The following is a 25,195-nucleotide window of genomic DNA, read 5'->3' on the forward strand; positions in this document are numbered from 1 at the left end:
TTTTTAAATAAATGTTAAACTTCAATTTTTTAATAAGATAATGAGTGAATTGTATTTTTTCCGTGAACTATCGTGACACAACATCAACACCACATTATTGAGCAACTAAAGGATCTACTAGTGGGAAAGGATATCAATAATTTATTCCAATTGTAGACATATGTTTTAGTTAATTTAAGGAATTGCGGCTCTTCACTGGCTAAAGCTTTCAATCCTGACAGATTTAAATAGTTACTAATGAAAAAGGTATAGGTTATACAAAGCTAACAAAAAGCCACTATATTCAAATCAATCAAACTTTTTTTATTAAACTCTACACAATCCATTCATTCAGGGTGAAGGAACAGGCAATACATATTTTGGGGGGGAAAAACAAGATGAGGTACAACAGAATCACAACAGCAGTAGTAAAAAAATCTTTCGAAAAGAAAACTGTGAGCAAAGAGTAGAGAGCAGGATACATGATGAGGAATCCATTCCTCCACCTAGAAAAATCATTAGACCCCATTTGTCTCACTGACTGCAGCTGCAACCATAGTAAGCTTGGGTTTCCGGTTAATTTCACCTGTCTGATGGGGGATTTTTGCACTTCCAAACACTGTGCTCATTTCACAAAAGCTCCTGCGGCCTGGTTTATTTGCATGCATGTACACAGAACTGCATGTGAGAGAGCATATTGTTTTTTGTGCAAACATCCTGGGTGTTCCAGATCTCACATTAGCAGACGCAGCTAAATCATATTGTTGTTTACACACGTACATTTCCAGCAGAACAGTCTGCTAGCTGTAGCACATGCAGCACTAAGACTGAAGACACTTATTAACAGACAAAAGAGCAACAAACAGGAACACTGTAAATCCCCAAACCACTCTTGGGCAAACCAAAAATCACACAAACATATGATTAGGAGGAAAAAGACTCTTGCATGCTGTATTGTTTTGAAGGGCACATTCTCTGGTTTGCAGCAGATGGCCTTAGCAGTGTTTTCCCATCCTCTTAAGGCAGTTAGGATGGGAAAGTTCATGACAACAGCTGCACAGGTGTTCATATTGTGAAATAGACATCTTCAGTGCTGTGGGAACCACAAACCAAAGACTGTCCACTTAAAATAATGCTACATTCATTTCAAAGCAGTTAAGGCAAAGCTGCCTCCCAAAAGTCAAGGATGGTAACCGTTCTGTGAAAAAAAAAAATTTGCTGTTTCAGTTATTGTTTTACAATTAGTTAACAGTAATTTTTAAGTTCGTCATAACTTATGCTTTGATCAAGATTAAAACAAGATTGAACATGAGAAATTCAAGTCTGTTCATGTGGTATGGTCAAGTAAAACAACAGAAGACATACAATAAATAAACCATAAAGTTGCATGAATGGTTCTCACACGCGTCTGTTGGAAAACATTTGTTTTCACTTCTTCAATGAAGAGTGTCTGTCATACAAAGAGGAACTGCACGTAATGGAAAACATTTGTTTTCACTTCTTCAATGAGGAGTGTCTGTCATAAAAGAGGAACTGCACGTAACTGGGGGGGGGGTAGTTATTGCATGTTGGTTGCATGTTGGTTTTGGTTCATCAAAGTCCTCAAAGATTTCTTAATTTTGAGATGGATTATACAAACCTCGCACTTCTATCCCTGACACACAATAAACAGGAATTATAGGATGAATTTCTGGCCATCATGGTGGATCCATATTCTAGAAGCACCACAAGTCACAGGTCTGGAACATTTTCCGACCGCTGTTCATCACTGAATTTATGAAAAATGCAGATTTAAGAAACAAAAGTACACAAAAAACAAATCAACAATAGAATTTGTTTGGAAATCCCTCTCATGACGGGTGTCTGTCACAGTTTGTCTAAGCTCAACTTCATGAATACATAGAACAGTCCACTTGAACCCTTTGGGATGCACAACAATAAATAGGAAATAAATAGGAAAAAACAATGTGATAATAAACTACCAAACAAAATAGGAATGTTAGCCATCCCCCAGTGGGATTGTTCTGTACTCACTGTAACAGTGTCTCCATTATTATGACTGTCAGTGTGAATGTACTTCATTATGCTCAAAAAAGCACATGGAAGAGTGTGTGTTTAAATTAACTTTTGCTTACGCTAACTGGAGGAGTGCTATAGAAGTTTACAGCTGTATGAAAAATTTATGTAAGTCGATTAAATATACTCATATCTTTAGTATTACCCGCTCACACGCACTTACACACATGTGTGTGTTTTGTGTGTGTGTGTTTGTGAATGTGTGAATAATCTGGGTTTTTCTTTAGCTGAGAAGCTCCAAGTATGTGACAGGCACTTTCCCTTTCTGGTTTCCTCTCTCTCCAATCAGCCAGTCAGAGTCCATTCCCGGCACTGTGTAAACTGTGATGAGCTGCAACACAAAGGACATGGACAGTGTGAAGCCCAGAATTCAAAATAAACAAAAAGGACAAATATCAAAAAAAAAAAATCTAAATAATTTAGGATACAACCAGAAAAATTATTTGACAAAAATTATTCAATCCAGTGTAGTGACTATGTATTTTGTTGTAGTTTCATATTTATGTTCCTGGACAAATGGGGCGTTGCTTCTTCTGCAACAATTAAGATAAAACACACGCGCTGTGTCTTACTTTAATTTAACTTGTGTAGTCATTAGTTATGTCAAACAGAAATATTAGTCTATCTTTGCTCAAGTGAGTGTCTACAGGACCAAATATCATAACCATGTTCACATAGGTATCAGGAAATTTAGCAAAACTATGCAAGTGCACTAAGGTGTTGGGAGAGTGTGCCTTTTCCCAAGTTTTGTCTGAGGGTCCAAAATATACTTTTTGACTCACTCATCAAGGTGGTTGGTACACACCACCTTGGTGGTTATATAGTGGTATTACACAGTAATGTCTTTTCACTAACAGTCTCTTTCTAAATAGACACATAGATGCGGGGGAGCATGTTTACCAGAGAAAACACAATTTTTAATTGTAACAGTCACCAGATGAAGACAATGTAACCTCTGCTGTTTAGCACAAACTGCAGCTTTTGTGGCAACAAGTGGTAAATAATGTAGGTTGGTGTCCATCAGGCTGGTGAGGACAATGAAAGCAGGGTACCCTAAGCATCTCTCAGCTTAGGTACAGCAAGGAAAACCTTTTGACTGACCCAGCCAATCTGATGACTCACTGGTGTTCAATGATCCGACAAAACATGAAATATCTGGGATTCCCCATCAGTAAAACTTAGCTCAGTTACTGACCAAATACAGTCTGAGGTGATACAAGTCAGGTTACATATTGATGAGATAAAGAGATAAGAAGCAGAGGAGCTACCACTTGACTTTGACCTGCGGGCTGCTAGTTGATAATGAAACCTCACCTCATCAGCTAGAAGGGAGAGTTCACTGGAGTCAGCCGCATCGTAATCATAAAGTACTTTGGCCTTGCGGGTTCCTGTAGCTGGTGCCTGAACTTCTTCAATCTTCAGTGTATCTTTCTCTACAGGGCTGCTGATGTCTTCTGCTGCAGTGCCAGCAGCAACCATGGATTGAGTGGAGTTCAGTGCAAAAGCATTGGGAAGCCTGAGAGAAAGCAGGCAGATGTGATGGTTAAAACCTACATGTAGTAAACAAGTAAACAATTAATAACAAAATAACAAAAAAAACAACAAAGGCTTCATCACATGACAGGAAACCAAGCACATCACAAGTTTTAATTCCAGGCATCTACATGGGAAGGGACTATCCTGGTCTTGGTCCTGGTACGTGTTGGAGCCACGGACTGAGGGTGACTGCCGTTGGCCATAAGGTCTCTTAAAGCCGCAGATGAGTACCAGAAGGCCAAATGGGCTGCAGCTGTGGAGGTAGTAGGTGCAAAATCGCCTGTGTGGGAGAAGTTCTATGAAGGTATGGAAAAGGACTTTCAGTTGGCCTGGAACACTGTGTTCAACAGGAAAAGAGCGCTGCTAACTGACTGGAGATACTGGTAGTCAGTGAAAAGAAGAATTTTAGGAAATCTGGCCCAGGTTCAAGAGTTCCTCAGAGGAGGAGGCAGTGTTTAAAGACTAAGGGCAAGTTTCGTCAATATTTCTGGCAGAGGTCACTGAAGTAGTCAGAAAGCTCCTCAGCAGCAAGGCACTGTGTGACATTTGCCCTGCGATGCTGAATGGTCTGAGTTGGGCTATCTTGTGTAACTTCCAGTTCAACGGTGCATTGAGGTCGGGGACAATGCTTGTGAGCCAAGACCACTTAACCAGTCACATCATTGGGAGAGTGGACGTCCTCCAACCTGAAGGTTGGCAGTTCGATCCCCAGTCTTCCCCGTGCATGCCGAAGTGTCCTTGGGCAAGATGCTGAACCCCGAATAGCCCCTCATAGAACAACAAAGTGCTGCTAATAGATGCACTGTATGAATGTGTTTGTGAATAGGTGAAGGTAAAACTGTACTGTAAAGCGCTTAGAGTGGTCCTCAAGACTAGAAAAGCTCTATATAAATACAAAACCATTTACCAATACATCACTGGTCTCATAGCGCTCACAGTTATGTGTGTGTGTCATTCTGTAGAAGTCTGGTGCCATTTGCATGTGACAAATGGTATCTCTGTGCAGCAGTTTCTCTATCACACATCACTCACACACTGGCAGGGGGCAATTTGGGGTTCATGGGGTATCTTGACTGTGATTGAAGCGCCAACCCTTCTGGTAAGTGGACAACCTGCTTTACCACCCGGCAAGGATTAAAAGGATAGGTCCACAATCTATTAAGTCTTTGAAACAAAGGGGGGTGTCCAGTGGGGAGTATTTAATTAAACTATTAAACTACTGATCTATTCCATTATTTCTGCACCTGTGCAGCATGTACTCTCCACTGGGCATCATATGTCAGGGGTACATTTCAAAGAGTTTCAGAGTTCTACATGAGCTGGTTAGGGCCACCACACCACGTCTTTGCATTTACAAACAAGACGGAACTCAAGTGAATTTTATTACTTAATAATATATGTTTTTGATATAAGCTAATGCAATAACTTCCTACACACCTTACATTTATTTATATATAAATATATATATATTCATGTATTGAAAATGCATTAGAAAACAAGTAAATGTGTAGGTCAGGCACACAAACAGAAGAAAAAAAAACTCAGCATACTCACACATCTTCATCTGAACTGAGAGCAAGAGACAGTGAAAATGATGTGTCACAACCAAAAAAGACAAAAGAGGACGTAAAGGGTATAAATCTAAATTTTATATCATTATTATTATTATTATTATTATTATTATTATTATTATTATTATTATTATTATTATTATTATTATTATTATTATTATTATGGGTTAGGGAATCATACCAAGAAAGGTAGCATTAGACAAAGCAAAAAAATGTTCCCCATTTCTGGAGATACTAGGGAGGACTTTATGTGACTAAAACCTACAGGTATAATAAACCTATTCATCCTTGTATCAACACGAATAGCTCTGGCCAACAACTGCTGGTATCAAGGAGAAATCAGATCAATGTGCGCAGTAATTAATCAATCACTGTTTCCCCTGAACATCCTTAAGTTAACAGTTTGGTATACAGCTAGCATATTAGAAACCTACAAATACACCTGAAATACAATAATTTAGTTATGTGATGCCATCACAGACTACAAACTGACTGCATGAAGATGACTGGTTACCCAAAATTCCCTTCCACCTGGTTCTCACCTTCCCAACTCTTTCTGTAGTTCTTGCATGTGGAAATGACCCTGCTTATAGAAAGCTGCTTGGGCCTCAACAAATTCATGCAGACAGCGCAGATGATTCACCTGAACGTAAGAAAAAAAATGTCATACTCAACTCACCAAAAGTACATTTAAGCAAAAGCAGAATTACTGAAAAACACTGGAAAAGTCGTAAGAGAAGTAGCTCCTTAGGTGCTATCATGTTATGAATTTATATATACTATAGAAATATTACTGATAAAAGTTTCAGTTAACTTAATGCTGTAGTTGGCTGAGATGGAGAAATGAGAACTATTCTGTATTTATTGGACACTTTAATCTGCAAACCTTAATCTCATAGGGACAATTCCAGACAAAACTATGTGCAACTTATTTTCTTAAATCAAGTGAAAAATTCAGTGCAATTGACATATTGAGTTCATTCATTTTCACTTTTTCCAGGTACGCATACCCAATAGAATAGTAATATTAAAAGAATATTTTAGAAAACCAACATCAAACATAGACTATTTAAAAAAATTCTAAAAGTTGAAAATTATGTTGCTGTGGTAACAAAAAATATAATAAAGTCAATTTGCTGTGGTTGACATACATGTGTACTACTGATGCCCTCCAAAAGTAGCCGTGTAACTTCTGCTTGGCGGTCAAACTCTGTTTGGGCTACTCGGAGTTCATGTTCAGCCTGAAACAAAAAGGAAGATTAGTGACACACAGTATTTGTTTCATATTACTTGAAATGACATGACTGAAATATAGACTGGTAATAGCAAAAAATAATGTGATTGGTCAAGAAGTCTTGTTTGATTTAATTAACACCAAGGAGCATTGGTAAGATTAGACTTTAGCCTTTTTATAATAACTGAATTATTTGAAGATTTGGAGTTATGGTCAGATCTGGTAACAACATCCACCTCACAAGTGGACACAAGTGTCTCCAGCCCATGACCTTACTATGACCATCGACAACTCCGTGGTTGCCCCCACCCAGACTTCTAGGAACCTGGGTGTGACACTCGACAGACAACTCTCCCTTACTGCCAACATTACTGCAACAATACAATCATTTCGATAGATGAAGCACAACATCAGGAGAACACGTCCCCTTCTCACTCAGAAGGTGGCGCAGGTTGTGGTCCAGGCTCTTGTCATCTCACGCCTAGGAGGAGGTACTATTGTAACTCCCTCCTGGCTGGTGCACCTGCCAGTGCCACCTGACCTCTGCAGCTCATCCAGAATGCAGCAGCTCGACTGGTCTTCAATCTATACCTAGGTTCCCTCAATCTACTCCGCTCCTTTGCTCCAATCCGTTTCAAGACACAAGTACTTGCGTGCCGTGCTGTGAACGGATCAGGTCCAGTCTACATCCAGAACATGGTGAAACGTTACACCCCAGCCTGTCCACTCCACTCTGTGTCAGCTAGCCACTCAACACAATCACCACCATTTTGCTGTGCTGGCTGTACTTTAAACATTGATACACCTCTCGATACATGTTAAATGCTGTCTTTTCTGATCAATGTTGTAATTAATGTTATTTTATTAAAGGGCTCGGCTACACGTGGCATCTAATGCACTTCTGTCTGTCCTGGGAGAAGGATCCCTCACATGTGGCTCTCTCTGAGGTTAGGGTTAGATAGTAGGTAGTTTTGCCTTACTTTGGATGAGGGTTAAGGGCAAAGGATGTCACACCTGTTGAGTCCTTTGAGACAAACTATGATTTGTGAATATGGGCTTTACAAATAAAGTCTGAATGATTGATTGACAAAGCTGTCCTGGACTAATGCGTTTTCATTTTAAAACTAAAACAATCTCTTTCCAGAAAAGCATTGTAGATCCATATGAGATGTCATATCAATCTCCATACTACCACACCTTAAAACACCTATCACATGATATTGTCTATTTTCAGTTGCCAGTGAATACAGTTTAAAATTTCCCAGTTGAACATGTTCTAAGCTAGAAAATACTATGAACAAGAAACTATGATGAAAAGTAAGAGCAGGGATTTATTTTCTTGGACCAATGATGAGGTGGACAACAACAATCAGACCTGATATTAACATCTGTCCTTAGAGACCTGGCCTCAACTAGACAGGGTTAAGTTTGTTCACACCTGGCATTAAAATGTCCCCTCAATGCGTCTCCTTTTACCACTTGTGATTGCATATCACAAATGTGCATTCACAAAGCTAAACTACTGCATCTAGGTATTAAGTGCTGACCACTTCTGATTGGATCACTGAGGATGGATGTTAACACTATGTCTGAATGGGTAGTTAAATTATGACTAGGGCTGGGCAAGTTAACTAGTTAATTACGAGTTAACTCATCACTTATTTAACTCAACTCATTATTTTATCTCGCATTAACTCAGGTTTGATTATTTATTGTTTTATTGTGAAAGTCAGGCTTTTATTTTGTGAAAGTCTGCTGCTGACTGCTGCGGAACCGGACAAAAGAAAATAATTGGCGGATAAACAACCATGGATAAGGGTACCGAGCTTTTACATGGCCATTTTCATTTTAAAGTTCTTCCAGACGGCGGAGTCGACAGAACCAAAGTAATTTGTAGCCACTGCCAAGGTGAATTTTCTTATCACCGGAGTAATTCCAGTCTAAAATATCACCTAAATGCAAAACACACAGTTGATATCAGCAAATCATTCAACGAAACAGCGAGCGGAGCGAGGCTTCGGCAGACTACGTTAGACGCAGGGAGGAGTATACATTTTTCATAACGAAGAGAATAACATTAATGCCCTGGCAGTGGCATTGAGCTTTAATTTTGTATTTGCTTTGATAACATTGTTAAGTTGAGATTTACACTGAATATTTTATTTAACTGCTACTGTATTAAATGCTGATGTTAAAAGTGTTTGCACAACAAATGTTATGGCACTTTCGTTCATATGGCAGAACATTGAAAATAAAATTGCGCTATACACTACTTTTTAATTCATTATTGGATTTTGCGTATACAAATGCGATTAATCGTGATTAATCAGGGAAATCATGCGATTAATCGCGATTAAAACTTTTAATCGTTGCCCAGCCCTAATTATGACTGATAAGAACCAATAATTGAAGAGAACGTGGGTATATAATAATTTCCAAAAGTCTGTTGTAGAGGCCTGAAAACTTTAGTGTGAACACCAGGCATAAACGTAGCTTAAGCAATGTTTCAAAACTAAAGAATATCAGTGTGGATGCAGTCTTCATCAAAGTTTACAAACACAACATATACTCACTTTTTCCACTTCCTCACTCCATAGCTGAGAGGCCAAAGCATTCAACAAAAAAAGAGAAATCTATGAGTTATGACCAGGATTTATCAGCTTTTCATTAGTGTGACATCCAACTTGTGTTTCAAACTATTACTAAATGATAAAACCAATTGTATATAATATATAATCCTGCAGAGTTCTGAAAATGTCTTTATTTACAAGATGCTGTTAAGTTGCATGTCATCAAAATCTTGTTTTTGATGACCTCTATAACTTAAATAAAAAACAGATTCGACGAGTTAATGAGAACATTTCTGATTTACACGTGTTACCAGTGTTATGCCAACATTTATCATTACTACATATTATTAGACATGACACTGAGGTCTGTATTGCAACTCTGAGCTCATAACCAACATTCTTACTGAAAGGAAACAGCTCCTTACTAATCAGTAGTCAAGTACAGTTCAGTACAGTTCCTAGATACTCACAAACTGGTATAATGCACTAACAGATACGTGCTAAAATAACTTTATTTCTTATTTGAACTAGGTGCAAATAGAACCTTTAAAAACTATATTTTAAAGGGATTAAGTCTATTTTTGTTTAGTTAAGCCAAATTGTCATCTTACCGCAGAGGCACTGGCAGAAAGCACATAGTTGCGGGGTCTGGTTTCTTGAAAATCTGGAGCCATCTACGGAGACAGTAAGAGTATTTGTAACATTTTAACAACTCAGTGTAAACATGGTAACCATACTTCAGCAAACACTATACAAGAAAAGCGAAGGAAAAAAAAAATCTGAAAGCAGAGCAGAAATGAAACCATGACCTTGATGATTTACACTAAAAGCACAGGAAGCTGAATTGGTCTTTGGGAGTTTGATTTTCTTTCTGTCGTTGATTTAAAATAATTTTATAAAATTTGTGCTGGTTGGTTATAAGAATAAAAGTCGCAGCCGTGAGCTCTAGAGTTAGCCATGCCATTTGCAAAGGTGGGGGAGGTGGTTGGCAGCCTACGCACGTTGACATTAGGTGTGGCTGAGCTCATCAAAAGAAAAGTGCAGAGAGGTGATGCAACACTCATACATGTAAACATCCTCTAGAACACCCAGAAACTTGTGACTAACTTATCTTACTAAACTCATTCACCTGACTAATCCCCGGTCAGCACAGCAGATATTATTATCTTTGACAGTAGTCAGCAGTATTTCACCATCCACATGGCAAAATGCTTTATTGTGAGTAATAAAAAAGTATAACTGACAACTTCACGCTGAATTTTTTAATATCAATCACAGTGGAACAAAAAGAAGATTCAAGAAAATCAGAGGGTGTTCTGACATTCATTCTTAGATCATGGTGAAGGAACATTTTTAATCAGGACCTTCTATTTCAGGCATATGAGTTGGGGTACAAACTAATTTAGAAACAAACTGAAAATTTTTCAGAATGCATAATGCTGAATGTCAGATTCAAGTAAAAAATCCTTGAGAAACACTGGGTCTTCTAAAACAAAAACTAAAATAGATTTTTTTTTAAAAGAAGAAACAGCTGTGTTTAGAAGTGTGCAAAAGATGGATCTTTGGGTGTTAAAGGGTTATAGACGGTGCTCAAACCTCCAAATGGATTTGTATCTGTTTTCCAGAGAATATTGAAGTCATTCGTTTTGATTAGAGATCCCAAGTTCTTCAAAGCCTTGTCAGCAGCCATTTATATTATTCTACTAGCCAACTATCAAAATCCTAATGCATGGAGGACTGTCAATATTCAATTACTGTAACCCTGTAAGTCTGTATTTAACTGCATGACACTACACTCAACTTGTCTCATGAGTATTTATTAGAATTGAGCTGCGCGAAAACATCCAATGCAAAAAACAATTATAATAATGAGTCATTTTAATTGTTGCAGAGGAAGGTCTTCTTTACTTTGTTTCCAGCACAAAGTGTTTTGTAAGGCCCCTCAAAATTGGATCTAAGGAAACTTGGAGCATTTTTTAACTTTTATGCAATTTATTTTCAAATAAACTTAATTGTTAACACAGATTTAATGAATTATGTTCCACAGTATGTATTGGTTCAACTCTATCCTTAATGTATTGGTATTATGAGAGCATTCTATTAAAGCCAAGTGGCTTTGTCTTAGAATTTGTTTATTTCCAGCAGATTCCTTCATAAGACATCTGCCAAATTTAAAATGCTCATATTCATAGCAGACGAATATATAAAACTGCTCAGAAAATCTACTTTGATGATGGATGCATGTTACAAGCATTCCCAGGCTAGATGAAGAAGCAGTGTCCAAATATAAAAAATGTAATACTGTACTTAAATCATTACATTAAAATCTAAGAAAAGAAAGCCTTCAGCATGCAGCAAATATCAGCATGTAGTTCATGTTCATTAATGATGTACAATTTCAAACAATACATGCATGAACCAATCATTTTAGAATACAAGAAGGTGAATGTCCCTTGTACATTTGAAGCTCTTCTGCACAATTTAAGGTACCAACTACCAATAGATGTGAGCAGGTGTTAGCAGCCACCAGCAGATGTTAAGGACATAACCTCAGTTGTGCCTTAGCGTCATCAAATATTTTGGCCTGTAATCAACTTGAACTTGAGGGGACGCTGAGGCTAAAGGTAAATGTAACTGGCTAATTATTAACCACAAATAACAATATTAAGTTTTGAACACAGACATCTTAGGCAATGCCAATACATAGATCTCGTCCTGCTGCGGAGTCCTTCAATGTAGATTAATGTGCATGCAGAGTCATATCATTTGTTTGTTTTTTTGGTCAGTGACATGTGCTTATTTCCTATTCTAGTGTTTAATATGCTTCAAGTTTTAAGCAAAGATTCAACTTCAGGCCCACTTTTTCCCTGTCATTAATAGGTATTGCCACCAGTGAATGAATGGCACAGAAAATAAATTCAAAGCAAGTGAAAAGAAAAACTCAATATGTAAATCATACTGAAAATCTTAAAAAAATGTCTGTGATACTCACTTCACCCTCGCACTGAAAAGGTTGTGAATACAAAGTCAGTTAGTCATTGTTAGTACTACCACTTCTAGAATATTACAATGATTATAGTAAAGTATGTGGGGGGCGGGCTTGTGGGTTGAGAAGTAAAGAAGGACTCACCGCAGCTTTAGCCTCAGACAATTTTGCCTTCTTCAGACGTGTTTTACAAGCATCTAGGTCTAGACGCAGATTCTCCAGAAGACGTCGTTCTTTCTATGCATTAAGTACATGAAATAAAAATAAAATTATTGCATAAGCATATATTAGAAACAGATATTATAAAGGAAAAGAGTTCAGTTGAGTTCATTTTTGTATTTAACGCAAATACTTGGTGTGGTGGCCCTAACCAGCTCATGTAGTAATCTGAAACTCTTTGAAATGTACCCTGCCTGTCAGTGTGATCTTTGATGATCAGTAGAGAGCACATAAGGTACAAGTGCAAATTTGCAGAAATAATGGAATAGATCAGTAGTTTAATAGTTTAATGAAATACTCCCCACTGGAAGCCCCACTTTGTTTTAAAGACTTAATAGATTTTGGAACTATCCTTTTAATCCTTGTCGGTTGGTAAAGTGGGTTATCCATTAACCAGAAGGGATGGCGCTTCAATCCCAGTCAAGATACCCTATGGACCCCAAATTGCCCCCTGCCAGTGTGTGAGTGATGTGTGATAGGGAAACTGCTGCACAGAAATGCACTGTGGCAGTTCTTTCTGTACGTCCTCTCTACAATCAGGGAGGGGTTGAGGTTGGCTGTGAGCAGCCGCGGCCATTCAATCCTTACAGGTATGGCACCATTCACAGCATGGCTTTAAATCAGGCTATACCAGGCCAATTAACCATACTGACATGTGGTGGTTAGGTTCAAATTTTAAAGTCTCATTATTAAAGTTTTTTTGCTAGTGGGCTGAAAGCCATCAATTTAACAATTTTTCTTAGCATTTCTATTAAACCTCTACAGCTGGATACTACCCACAGTATTTGTTTTAACATTCTTTCATTCACTCTGCTTCATAGTATGGCGGTAGAAGACATCATACTTATATAACTTCGATCCAGGTATATACAGGTATATCGACATATCGATCTTGTTGTTACAGAATAGGAGACTACTGCTAAATGTTCAGTGTTCAAATTGTTTCATTCATGATTAGATGAGTGTCTGGGTCGGACAGAAGGTTTGCGCAGATGTCTTTGCTAAATTTGTGTTACTGTACAGAAACAGACTACTAAGTCTCCCTTCATGCTGTCCTATATATATAAACTTCCTGAGCATCAGGAACTTATAGAACAAAACAATTAAGATGCAAGTTCAACATGGTAATCCTACGAACACCATATCTTTCATGATTGGTAACATTTATATCAGCTACAGGCTCCTGCTAGGCTGTATAGTGGGTCCATCTTTGCCAACTAATATTGTACATGCAAGGATTGCCCAGACACACAGAACTGTTTTTTACCTCAATTATTATATCAAGTGGAGATGCCAGTGTTTCTAAATATATACATTTTGGGAACAGTGTAAGACAGTGGCCTACCACCACATCTTTTATGTTTATTCTCATACATTAACATGAATTCTTCCATCTCTAAAATTGATCAAATCAGCCATTAGTCAGGTTCAGATGTTGACTATTAAAGGTTTGACATGCCTATTTCCTATAGCCTTGGATAAACTAATCTTGGACTTGACTATAAATGCTACCTCTGTCTGCACAACTGTAAATTAACCAGCAACAGGTTTACAGTGAATACATGAGAAGTAAATCCCTTCGACAGTAACCACAATATTAAATTATTTTCTTCTCCCTTAAAATTGTAAGATTCTCCCTCAAAATGCTTTTGAACCAGTAGAATGACTTAAATGACCATTTATGTACTAATCTATCAATAATGTTTAAGTGTTTCACACTGACTGAAATGGTCTTCCAATCGCCTTCCAGAAAGTTCCTGAGGGGAGAGAGAAAGCTAATAGTTGATGTCTGGAGGAAATCCCTCTCTGCTGCTCCTAATCTTCTCTCACATTCCCCCACAGTCGTTAAAGTGCTCCCTGCAAAAAAAGATTAATCGATTTAATAATAATAATACATTTTATTTATAGGGCATTTTTCACAGTACTCACAGACACTTTACAAACCTTAAAATTAACAAAAAAAGCTACATACTAAAAACATAGAGCACACAACATACATCACACATTAAAAGCAGATCCAACACTCTTCAATCGGCATGTCTTTTGAAGTACAATGTCGCTGAAGACACTTGCTCCTTTTTGAGTCTTAGTGACTACAAGTTTCTTCTTTCCATACATTGGACCAGTTGACATCACATGACACAGAACTACATATGATACAGTTTGGTAAATGACTTGGATTAACATTTTGCTCTGCTTAAAGCAAAAAAGCTGCTAAAATCCCTTAAAACTATGTTTTATACTTAACACAACCCACATTTTCTAAGTGATAAAGTCTTAGTGTTTTTTGATATGCAGTCTGTATTTGAATCAGGAAAAACACCTCAAAAGGGCTTTTAGCTTTTCTAACATGTTTTGCTGTCCTTTTATGCTGCCACATTTAACTTGAAGACCGATGAGGACAGGGACCATGTTCTAATGGCTCTATACAGTGATGTACACTGCAAAAGTCTCTGTGGTATTCCAAAAACACAGAGAGCACAGTTGGTTGGGGCGGTCGTCCTCTAAGGTCAGCAGTTTAATCCTAGTTTTTTCCCATTTTGGTTGCTGGAATAGGCAAAATACTGACCCCTCCTCATACAGAGAGTGCATGCTGTACATAGATGTAAATGGGGGAATAGGTGAATGTAAAACAGTACTGTAAAGTGCTCCTCAGGACTATAAAAGTACTATATAAATACAGACCATTTACCATTTACCTGGCTCAAAGACTTCAACAAAAAGGTTGTTGAACTGTGAGGTTTGTTAACAAAGCAGTATCAGCAGTGTATGTGATGTGTGTATGAGTGTGGTGTTTTGTGTATTGTATGGTACAGTCAATCAAAGAGATAATGGAGGTGGGTTGGGCTGGAACCCAGTGAGAGAGAAAGACATCACGAGGATGCACATTCAAGCTAGAAGTGTGTGAGACGTGGCTATATTATCAAAGCATTTTCTATTCTTACAAACACAGCCAATGTATGAAGAATGGTGTAAATCTGTTTTTTGTGCACTGGTCAGACATCTGGCCAGTGCTCTAAAGGGCCAAAGGACAAATAGGGGAAGTCCCTGTTAATTTAGCAGCATTTGGGTTTAACGTAAACTTTTAGGTCTGCGTTTCTGAAAAGTTTGTCAAATAAACCTGCTGGAATAGAAAAAATATATACAAAAGGTCACTACTAAATCTACAGTGCATAATTATGGATGAGTTATTGGAATGTACTTGCTTCCAATTATTGTGGTTTACAGTTTACTGGAAAATGATTCATTCATCTTTATTAGCTTGACTGGGTTTAATCCCTACAATCTGTTTGCCTACATGATCAGGCTAGCTGGTTGAAGAACACAATAAAAAATGCAAAATAAGATTTAACTATATTAAAAGGAAGTTTAGATGGGTGTGATTTCACCAAAATACTACAGTCAGAATTCGACCAGCTCATCCTTGGCACCAGTATTGCGGTGTGATGGTCAATAAATGTTTCAACAACCTCTGCCACACTTTCCTCCCTCTGTGAGGAAGAGTGATGTATCAAAACTGTTCTTGAAGAAACTGCAGCTATAGAAATCCCTTCAGTGTGGCGCGGGTAAATACCAGCTCGCCTGAGCACAATCCATTTTTCCTTGATGGCTGTGCCGTTCTCTTAGAAAAACAGGCTCCTTGATAGATGCACTGAATGCATGTGTGAATGGGTAAATATAATACTGTTTTGGAAAATGCTTTGAGTGATCATCAAGACTTGAAAAGTGCTATATAAATACAGTCCATTTAATTCATCAAAATGAATTAGTTAGTAAACACTGAACACACTGAACCTATAAGAGACCCAAGGACACTTTAAAGGACAAAAGTATAAAGAAAAGAAAATACTTCACACAAAACAAAACAGTTCCAGAGGGTGGGGGCATTGGCCCTACAAGATTGTTTTGAAGTGCTTGAATACTCACCATATGGAGTTCCAGGACCAAATTCCCTTGCTGCATCCTGCATATATTGACCCAGCAGCTCTCCATTAGTAATTCTGGATGGTGCCTTCCTGTCCAACTTTTCATAGAGAAACTCTTCAATTCTGGCACCTGCACAAAAAGTCCAGGAAAGTTTGATTTATGTCACAGGTGGAAAAACATTTTTTGTTTTATCTTACTCTGCTCGCTGATTAAATGAAAACTATACCCAAAAATGATTGTTTTTTAAGTTTTATTTAAGTTTTATTATTTTTGTTGCTTTCTACCCACCAATGAACCACACAAAGAAGAAGAAAAAGAAGAGGCCATACACGAGAAAACCATTGTTGGGTTATAATATGATCAGAGAATGAAAGTCATATTTGGGTTTAGTATTTATTTATCAGTCAACAAGAGGAATATTTTATCCAACTGCAGGATCTGTAAATAACAAGTAACAACTACAGAAAAACATGAAGGGACAAAATAACATGAACACCTTACAATACATAAGGGAGGATTCACTGTCGCTTGTGTCAGTAGGTACAAGAAGACCTTCATAAAATATGAATAAATAACACTAACTAGTCAAAAAGCACAAAAACTAGTTAAAAAGTTATCTTAATACTTGTGACTCAATAGTGATGTAGTGTAAGGTTTCTGTTAATTTCTCCTCTCCATGCAAACAACAAAGAATCATCACACATTGTACCCTCACAAATCCTGTAAAGTTGCATCTACACCACCAATTCATTTTAATGTGCCGCATCACTTAAGAGTAGAGATACTCTTTTGTTTGCCAACCCCTTAACGTCCCAAAAGACACAGATAACATGACTGTGACATCTATTAGGCTTAGGTGGTATCCTTGCTTTGCTTGTAGTTTGCAAATTTTAGGCACTAAAAAACAAGAGTATAGTTTTAGGGAGGCATCTGATTGGTTCCAAATTCATTCTGCAACAGAATATCAAACCCAAATCATACAGACCAAATCTTCAGCAGCACTAGTGGTCTGACCCCCCGATCTGACATCAAGACAAATACTTATTTGATTTAGTTTTTTACTGCAGTTTTACTCTTTGCTGCGTTTGCATGACAAATTATACAAGTAAATTATATTAGCTATTCATGGCATCCTTTTTGAAAACCTCCTCACTTTACATTTGGTGTCTGTATGTTTAACTCTGAATCTTTCATGAAACCCTTACCTACAGAACCAAACAGCACACAGTTCTTTAGTAGCTTGCAAATGTAATGGAGTATCGGGAAGTTTAATATCTTAGCAGACTGTATAACCAGCTGTGACCCCATTAACACACAACACAATATTTGCAATTTAATTTATTTAATTATTTAATTTAATTATATAATTATTTAATTGTATTGGTCAGTTGTTCTACTACTTACTATTTATTTGCTTATTTGACTGTTTACTTTTTCTTTTTGCTCATTGTTGTTTTTTGTTTCTAACTTTGTTGTTTTGCTCTTTTGTTTGTTCTTGTTGCACTGTGCCTGCGCTGCTGATGTAAAACCCTCAAATTTCCCCACAGTGGGACTAATAAAGGATTCTATCTAGATCTAAAAGGTCAATGGAAAGGCAGCAGGTCATGGTAAGAAACAGCAAAAAATAAGCTGTATCAATATATATTAGCTCGTATCAATAAGGCTACTGTTTTCAGTGACAATCACATGATGTTTCCTTATAAAAAGAGCTCACACATGCTCTGCGACTTTTGTTGAACCTTTTCCTGCACTTCAGTGAACCCCAGTGTGGGAGCAGCAGCCTGCTTCCTCATATGACATACTGGATTTACAGTATTAGGTGATCCCAAACGACATCAGGTACAACATAGTTGCTGCCCCCTAGTGGACAAGGGTTAATTAATGCTGCTGAGAACAGCTAAGCTATACAGATGTAATGTTAAACTGGTATTCACTACTTGCCAGGATTAGAAATTTCCAGTGTAAACCTTATTAGCACAATACCACCCAAGTCTAATGTCTGTTACAGAAGATAAATGAAAAGCATGGAATAGTTTAGCCTAATGAATTACATAGCTATGTTTAAAGTAAACACATTTTCCACAAGTACATTTAGGAATAATGAGTTAAAGTATTAGTCAGGAGGTTTAGTGTTCATGCTGCCAGAGGAAAACAATTCAGAAAAACAGATCTACCTCTGTGTTTTTTTTCCCAATCAGGGTGCCTGTCAAAACATTATCTAAATGACATATCACAATACTCAAAAGAATCACACTTAGGTTTTTATGGATATAAATTATTTGTTTAATAAATCTGATCAAACTGATGAACGGAACTCACTGAGACTGATAATATTGAGATGGAATGATTCAGTAATCAGCTTTACACTGTACTTGTGGAAAACTCTGTGTTGAGAGAGAAACCTGTACCTTAAACTCACGCACATTTTCAAATATGGTTCATACAGTCCACAAACACAAGACAAACACTGCACACTATAGAGCTTGAGTGATGAGGATAACATGTTCACTATGATGTGAGAACAATCTGAACAGGATGAGTGAAAGAACTGTGGCAATGTGGGTGGCTAAGGCCCAAGGATACAAATGAAATCCTTCCCTGTTTTTGGATCAGCATCTGTTCTTCTGGCTTTCACTTGTAAGTGTTATCTCTTATAGAAGCTTTATTTCATAAAAATGTCGTTTCTTTAAAAGGTTAAATATGAAAGTGGTTTTCTGACCAGATTTGACCATTACCCCATGAACTGTCTAATACTCTATGAACAGCATTAAACACTAAAATGTTAGCAGTATCGTGGTGGCACCGCAGTGAACCAGAGAGCCATTATCTACAAATAGAGAACACTTGGAACAATGGTGATCCTTTCCAGGAGAAGCCAGCTTTGACGAAACCAGTAGGCAAAGTTCCTTACGTGTTATGATTAGGGTAAATGTATATTATAATTTAGCGCCATACAAAAAAAATTGAATTGAATAGATACTGAGGGAATTTTCGTTTTTCTGGGAACTATCCCTTTAAGGTTGATGGACATGATTCCATAATTACATTTTAATAGGGATAATTTAGGTAACTCTTTACCTTCAATGAATGGAATAATCATTTCGGGTTTACTCACGTTGAACTGTTCTTAGATTACATTTTGCTGGATTTCTCTGAGATATTTAAATATCACAAAAAATACAAATGTTTATTGAATAAAAATTTTTCTAGATAATCTTAAGGTTAGTGAAAATGAACATTAACACAGTCCGAAATGTTAGACAACATAAAACAGACTGACAAATTGAAGCACAGCATTGTTATATTATTAATATAAAAATTATCAGTAATTTTATCAGCTGCATCAGACCCATGGAAACAGACTACCCCAGTTCTCCTTTTATACATGTTCCCATATAAAATATTATTTATACTGTGAATTGTGAGCGAGACAGCAACCAGGTGTGACTGTTGTTTGTTGACATCACAGTTAGAGAAGAGAAAACAGGTTTACATGATTACTGTTCACTGTCATTGTGTTTTTTTCCCTCTCATTTCATTTCCCTCTTCATCCTCTCATCGGAGCTGAACTGAGAGCGTCTTCCACACGAGGGAGGCCCTATGCAGCTTGTGTAGTGAGTATTAAGGTCTGTCCTCCTGATGTCCTGCTTTTCCCCCAAAGGTTTTCATGAATGAAAGGTGGTGGGAGCTGAGTAAAAGATTGGGAGTGTACACAACCTTTGCCAAAGTTAACATTTGCATTTGTTTCTTGAACTGTCTGTTCACCTTTAAAATAACATTCCTTCTACATTACATAGAGTTTCTTAGAGCCGACTGGCTAACAGTAATCCACCACTCCGCTCACTTTCTATTGACTGATCTCATACATGGCCTTTCTGGAATACAAAGGAGTGAGACCTGTAGTAGCGACTGAGAATTTTAGTTCCTGTGCTTCTCTAAACACATATACTGCACCATTGGGTTCACTGGACTTACTCCATAAGCATACAAGTCTTAATTCCATTACACTTTTTAAGGAAACGATTCAGAGGCTTTCATCGTATATTTTTGTTGGTAGGTTTGACACTGAATTTGAAGTTTGATAACCCTGTTCATAACCTTTTTGGCCTGGACCCATGACAAATGCTAAAAAATACTCATGTCTGACCAGCCACTCCTGTAGCAAATATTGTTGGGTTTTTGAACGTGGACAGAATACCCAAATATTTTGTGCCACCTTGATAGCAAAGCAATACAGACTGAAAAGTCTAAATATTCTCTCAATAACAGAAAAACCACACTGTCTGGTCAGGAGCAGTGAATCGCAGGTATATATGTCCTTCTGTGGCCAGCCCTGACGCCACACTGATGCTGTGAGTGTCATTAAAATGTATTTCACATTTACAATGTTCATCAATACTTGTTTTGTACTAGTAACCCAAAGGCGTGAAAGGTTTCCACAGCAGGGGACTCGAGTTGGGAAGCAGAATACTCACCAGTGTGATCAACTGTAGCATGGAGAATCAAAAAGTCACATGTTAGAGTTCCCAATTATTTCCGAAGGATGTTGTTCCATATGACTCCATATAACCAATACATAATGTCCATTCACTATATTATGTACAATTTGACCCTTCATTTTTATTACCATACCAGTGGTTGTGCATGTTTCAGCCTTTTCAGGACAGGTTTGATTTACCTATATTTTTGTGAAAGTTGCATTTGTGTCCCTATTTCTATAGAGCCATGTGGAGTTTTCAGCACTAGCAGTGTTACTTGTCCTAATATGTGATAAACAGACGGTTGCTGAAGTGCAGCAAAGTGCCAGCAATGGAGGTGAAGCAAAGATTGAGAGTTTGTAAATAATGCAAAATTTAAAACATTCATAAAATTGGATTTTCAAATGTTTCATGAAGGATATACAGTATGTGGCTTCAAAAAGTAATCAGACCACTTTTTGTTTTTGGGTTTCTGATAGAAAATCTAAATACATACCTAAAATCTATATTGACACTACTCAACAAAACTAGTGGCACATTTTGTTTTTGTTTTATGACATCACAGTTGTTCAGACCAGCCAATTAGAGCTCTTGTTGTTGGTTCACCTACCGTTATGTATGGGGTGTATTATTTAGTGTACGTGTAGGGTTTGGATGAGAGAGAAGGGATGGATCAGATGATTTCAAGAGTTTGCCACCTATAAGCTTATACATGTGTTTTCAGAAACACAGTAGATGTGTGTGCTGTCGTAGTCTATTCTGCTGCAGCTGCTGTCAAGTGGGAGCAGATGCAGATGCACACCTAGCTAAGAATCAGGCAAGCCACAACCATACGCTAGGCCAGGAGATGATGCCAATTTGAGTGTGACCTTCAATGTGGCAAAACACAGACAGGATCTCAGTCGTGTCCCCTCAATAATTAATGAAGACAAAAACGACATGTTTTAATGTGAGGACACATATTGTGCATTTTGGTGAGAAACACTTAATGTTGACACAAAGGGCACATTTATACTCTTCTGACAATCAAAGTGATCTTAAAAGAGTTTACATAATGAGTTTGCCTAAAATGAAACTTTTTACTCAAATTTCACAAATGTCTTGATTCTGGTCATGGCTGTTTACAGCAGCTCAGTGCACTATGGGACTTGACGATGTTTCTGTCTATCATTGGAGAGAGGACCCCAAGTAAAAAAATTAAAACTCGACTTTCATGGAATGCAATGAGTCATGCTTAAAATTTGATGCACAGAGTGCTCATGTGTAGATTTTCACAGAAAACATGAGAATAACTGAAATCACTGGCTGCTGATATGTAAACAATAAATCATAAAGCTTGGTATTCTATAGGTATGCTTTGCAAAATGGTGAACAGAGCATAAATAAGTTCTTGTTAATGGTTAAAACATGCAGTGCCACCACTGTGGTTCTATCAGTTTTACTGACTGAAATATTTACTGCTGCTACTATTTTACTGTCTGCTTGTGTAATAGAATTAATTACACTGATGAAAAGATGAAAAAGAGTTCAGGATTCATTGGCTTGGACTGGACTATAGAGTGATCATTCTGCAGTCCTTTGGTATGATCAGTGTTTAGACTGTCAGAAAAATTCATATACAGTATTAAACCACTTATTTAATGGTCATCTGTCCTCCTCAAAAAGATACCATCACCTTTAGCTTCTTCAACTTTGAATTGGTGACATTTCTAAAAGCAACCTGACTGAGGCCTCAAGGTCCAACAGCATCTGTGTTCGCAGGTGGTGATTTCTCAGTGTATTGATCGTCACAGGGGTTTTAATAAATTGGTTAGCTATGACAGTTTTTCAAAGCAGAACATTTTTCATTTTCCCACCAGTGTGCGAAGTCCTGCTTAGTTTATTGTTCATGATTGAATTGAATTTGAATGATAACTGATGTCTGCGTTACATGGTGAATATATCAGGTATTAAGTCTCTTTTTAATCAAATATACAGTATTTTATATGAGTTAATCATCTCTTTTTGTTGCATTTCCCCTCAGTCTTAAATCAGGGATGACTCCAGCGTAACAGCAGTTCTGCTTGAGGATCATGTGTACTCTGCCCAACTGTAATGACAGGATTATTGTAAGTGTGTCATACTTGGGTTGGGCTGCAGCAGGACCTCAGTCTGTCTGTAGATTTTCTCCGTCCAATTTTTGGTGCAGTCTGCACGGCTCATCAAGTTCTCAAAATGAGCGTCCAGCTCTGTCTTCTCCGCCTGGCCCAGCTTCTCCTCTGTGAACTGAGGCACAAACAGTGGGACAGGTGCAGGCTGCAGCTCCGCTCTCCCCCTGACACCCCGGCCTCTCAGCAGGCTGCGTTCACAGCAGGGGAATCGACCGATGTCGTGACGCCATGACGGGGGGGGGTCAGCTGACATCCCTTTTCGCCCCCTCTCTACTTGTCTCCATTAAAGTTAAACTGATGATTACACATTAATAATTCGGTCAATCGTTATTACTGCGCGTTTCTCACTGAGTTCTAGTCAGTTTTGAACTTGCAGCGCGTGACCTAGCTTGTGTTAAAAGACAATCAATCACATGAACAACTGGTGGCTAACCGCGCTGTCAACAGTAGCACCACTGTGCTTAATGACGTAGGCCTGCACTGTTATCGAGACGGAGCTGCCTGCAAAGTCAGCGTAGGTTCGCAGAACGTTAGTCGGCAACATTAGTCCGTAACAATTGTCTGTGACGTTGGTCCGTAACATTAGTCGGTAACGTTGATCAGTAACGTTGGTCGGTAACGTTAGTAACAGCTGGCTGTCAGAGTGACGCGAGCGGCAGCAGCGACTGAGCACGAGCCACGAGCTCTTCCTCACCTGTACGGCTCGTGTGAAGAACAGTCCGGCACCGGAAGCCAGTCTCTTCACGTTGAAGTCCATAGTGTTAGGTTCTGCAGGCCAGGGACGTTCCGAACACTACACTCCGCTCCAGTGGTTATGGCAGACGCCAAAAGTCACGTGACCACCACGTACGAGGACGACGCCTCGTTACGTCAAACGTGCCTAACGGCAGCGCTCTCTTCCGGGCATCAAGCACTCAGCGCTCAGCGCAACTTCATGTTGTTCAGGCAAGGGTGAAGATCCGGTGTGTTGGCGCGAATAAACAATCTGGAAAACTATTGCCTAGCAATGCAATCTGAGGATGAAGGTGGAGGGAGTTGGGGAAAAGTCGTAGGGAAAACAGAAAAATTAGGAATAAAGTGAATTCACCACAGGAGTCAGAAGCAGAGAAAGATCACCGGGGAACGGCAGAAGCAATGAGATAGGATGGGAGCAGCCGGTCAGAAGAATTTAAAGTGGTCTTAAGAATGAAGGAAGGAGAGGGAGGGTTTTGTTCACTCAAACCTATTCGTCTTGCCAGAGCATTGCGGAGATATGGAGGACGATACATGACTTCAGTATAAATAAATAAATACTGAAATGTATAAATAAATGTATTAAATATATATTTTCACATTTATTGATTTATTTCTGTATTCCTGTTTCCGTATGCCAATTAGAAAGGCGGTCCTAACCTCAGTCTCATTCAGGATTGGTAACAGGAGTGTGATGATCCAGTCCTACTACTTCTGCCTTTCAATACTGACTGGTGTCCAGGAGCTGTTTGCAGTGTTGAGCCAGGTCACACTTAAAATGAACTAGTTCAAGTTCACAGGGTTAGGGTTAGTTAAGGTTATTTTTTATTGGATGATTTAGGTGGCAGTAGTCCTGACGGTGAGCGTCACGTGTCGTGCTGTACTGAGCACGACATGTTGACGAGTCATTTTTCATGATGTTTGAATGCAGCCAAATAAACTCTGGAGCCAATCAAACAAACACTAAGTGACTTCATGTACTGATCAGGTCCTGATAACTAATGATGAGTGTTTATTAGTTCAAGTGAGAGCAGAGTGGAGGAGGACACAGAAACTCCAGCTCAGTACAAACCAGCTGCAGCTTCTGCTCTGATCACTGAGCAGCTGTGACCAGAGAAACTCTGTGTTTTCACTATTTCTAAATGTAAAGACACGAATGGATCCATTTTGGAAGAGTTCTTAGATAAGCATTTACTTGTCATGCTGAATGATGGAATGCCGACGAGATGTCATGTTGTACATGGTAGTGTAGTAAAAGATTGAATACAGTGAGTCGCTTTAGTAGGAGATCGTTAATGAAACACCAAAGATTGGCCAGCAGGTTCTGCCATTGTGTCTCAATCTGCAGCTGAACCATTCACACTGCGCGTCATGTCCGCTGCTACATTTACTGCTAACAAAGACCACAACCCCGCAACCAAACCACAAGGAGCAGGTTCACAGTTTGTGCTTGTTGCAGGCACATGATTGATTCATCACTCAGTTAGTTTCTTTCAGGTGGGGCTTTTTATTTTGAATATATTCACCGGAAGTGCCAGTGTGCTGTTGTGTCTGCTTTGACAATGTCGGCATTAGGTGGCGCTTTTTGACTCTAGTCTTAAGTGTTCACAGTCAGCACCATACAGTCACAATACGATGATTTCAGACGTGTGTTGTTTGTGTGATAGTCGAGACTCAGCACTTGTGATTTTCTATATATGTTATATTTAATATATCTATTATGCAACATATTTCATA

General features: G+C 38.3%; 1 protein-coding gene across 1 annotated transcript; it reads right to left on the bottom strand.

The window, feature by feature from the left end:
• Positions 1-282: 282 nt before the first annotated feature.
• LOC133001676 (endophilin-B2-like) lies at positions 283-23,543 on the bottom strand. The gene is made up of 11 exons (XM_061071306.1): positions 23,421-23,543; positions 22,700-22,841; positions 16,099-16,227; positions 13,895-14,028; positions 12,097-12,189; positions 9,578-9,640; positions 8,970-8,993; positions 6,314-6,403; positions 5,705-5,805; positions 3,370-3,571; positions 283-2,386 (listed from the first exon to the last, which is right to left on the bottom strand). The coding sequence occupies exons 1-11, from the start codon at positions 23,481-23,483 to the stop codon at positions 2,279-2,281; spliced, it is 1,149 nt and encodes a 382-aa protein (XP_060927289.1). The 5' UTR covers positions 23,484-23,543; the 3' UTR covers positions 283-2,278.
• Positions 23,544-25,195: the final 1,652 nt, after the last annotated feature.

Source organism: Limanda limanda, chromosome 5 (assembly GCF_963576545.1).
Source record: "Limanda limanda chromosome 5, fLimLim1.1, whole genome shotgun sequence".
Classification (NCBI taxonomy): Eukaryota; Metazoa; Chordata; class Actinopteri; order Pleuronectiformes; family Pleuronectidae; genus Limanda; species Limanda limanda.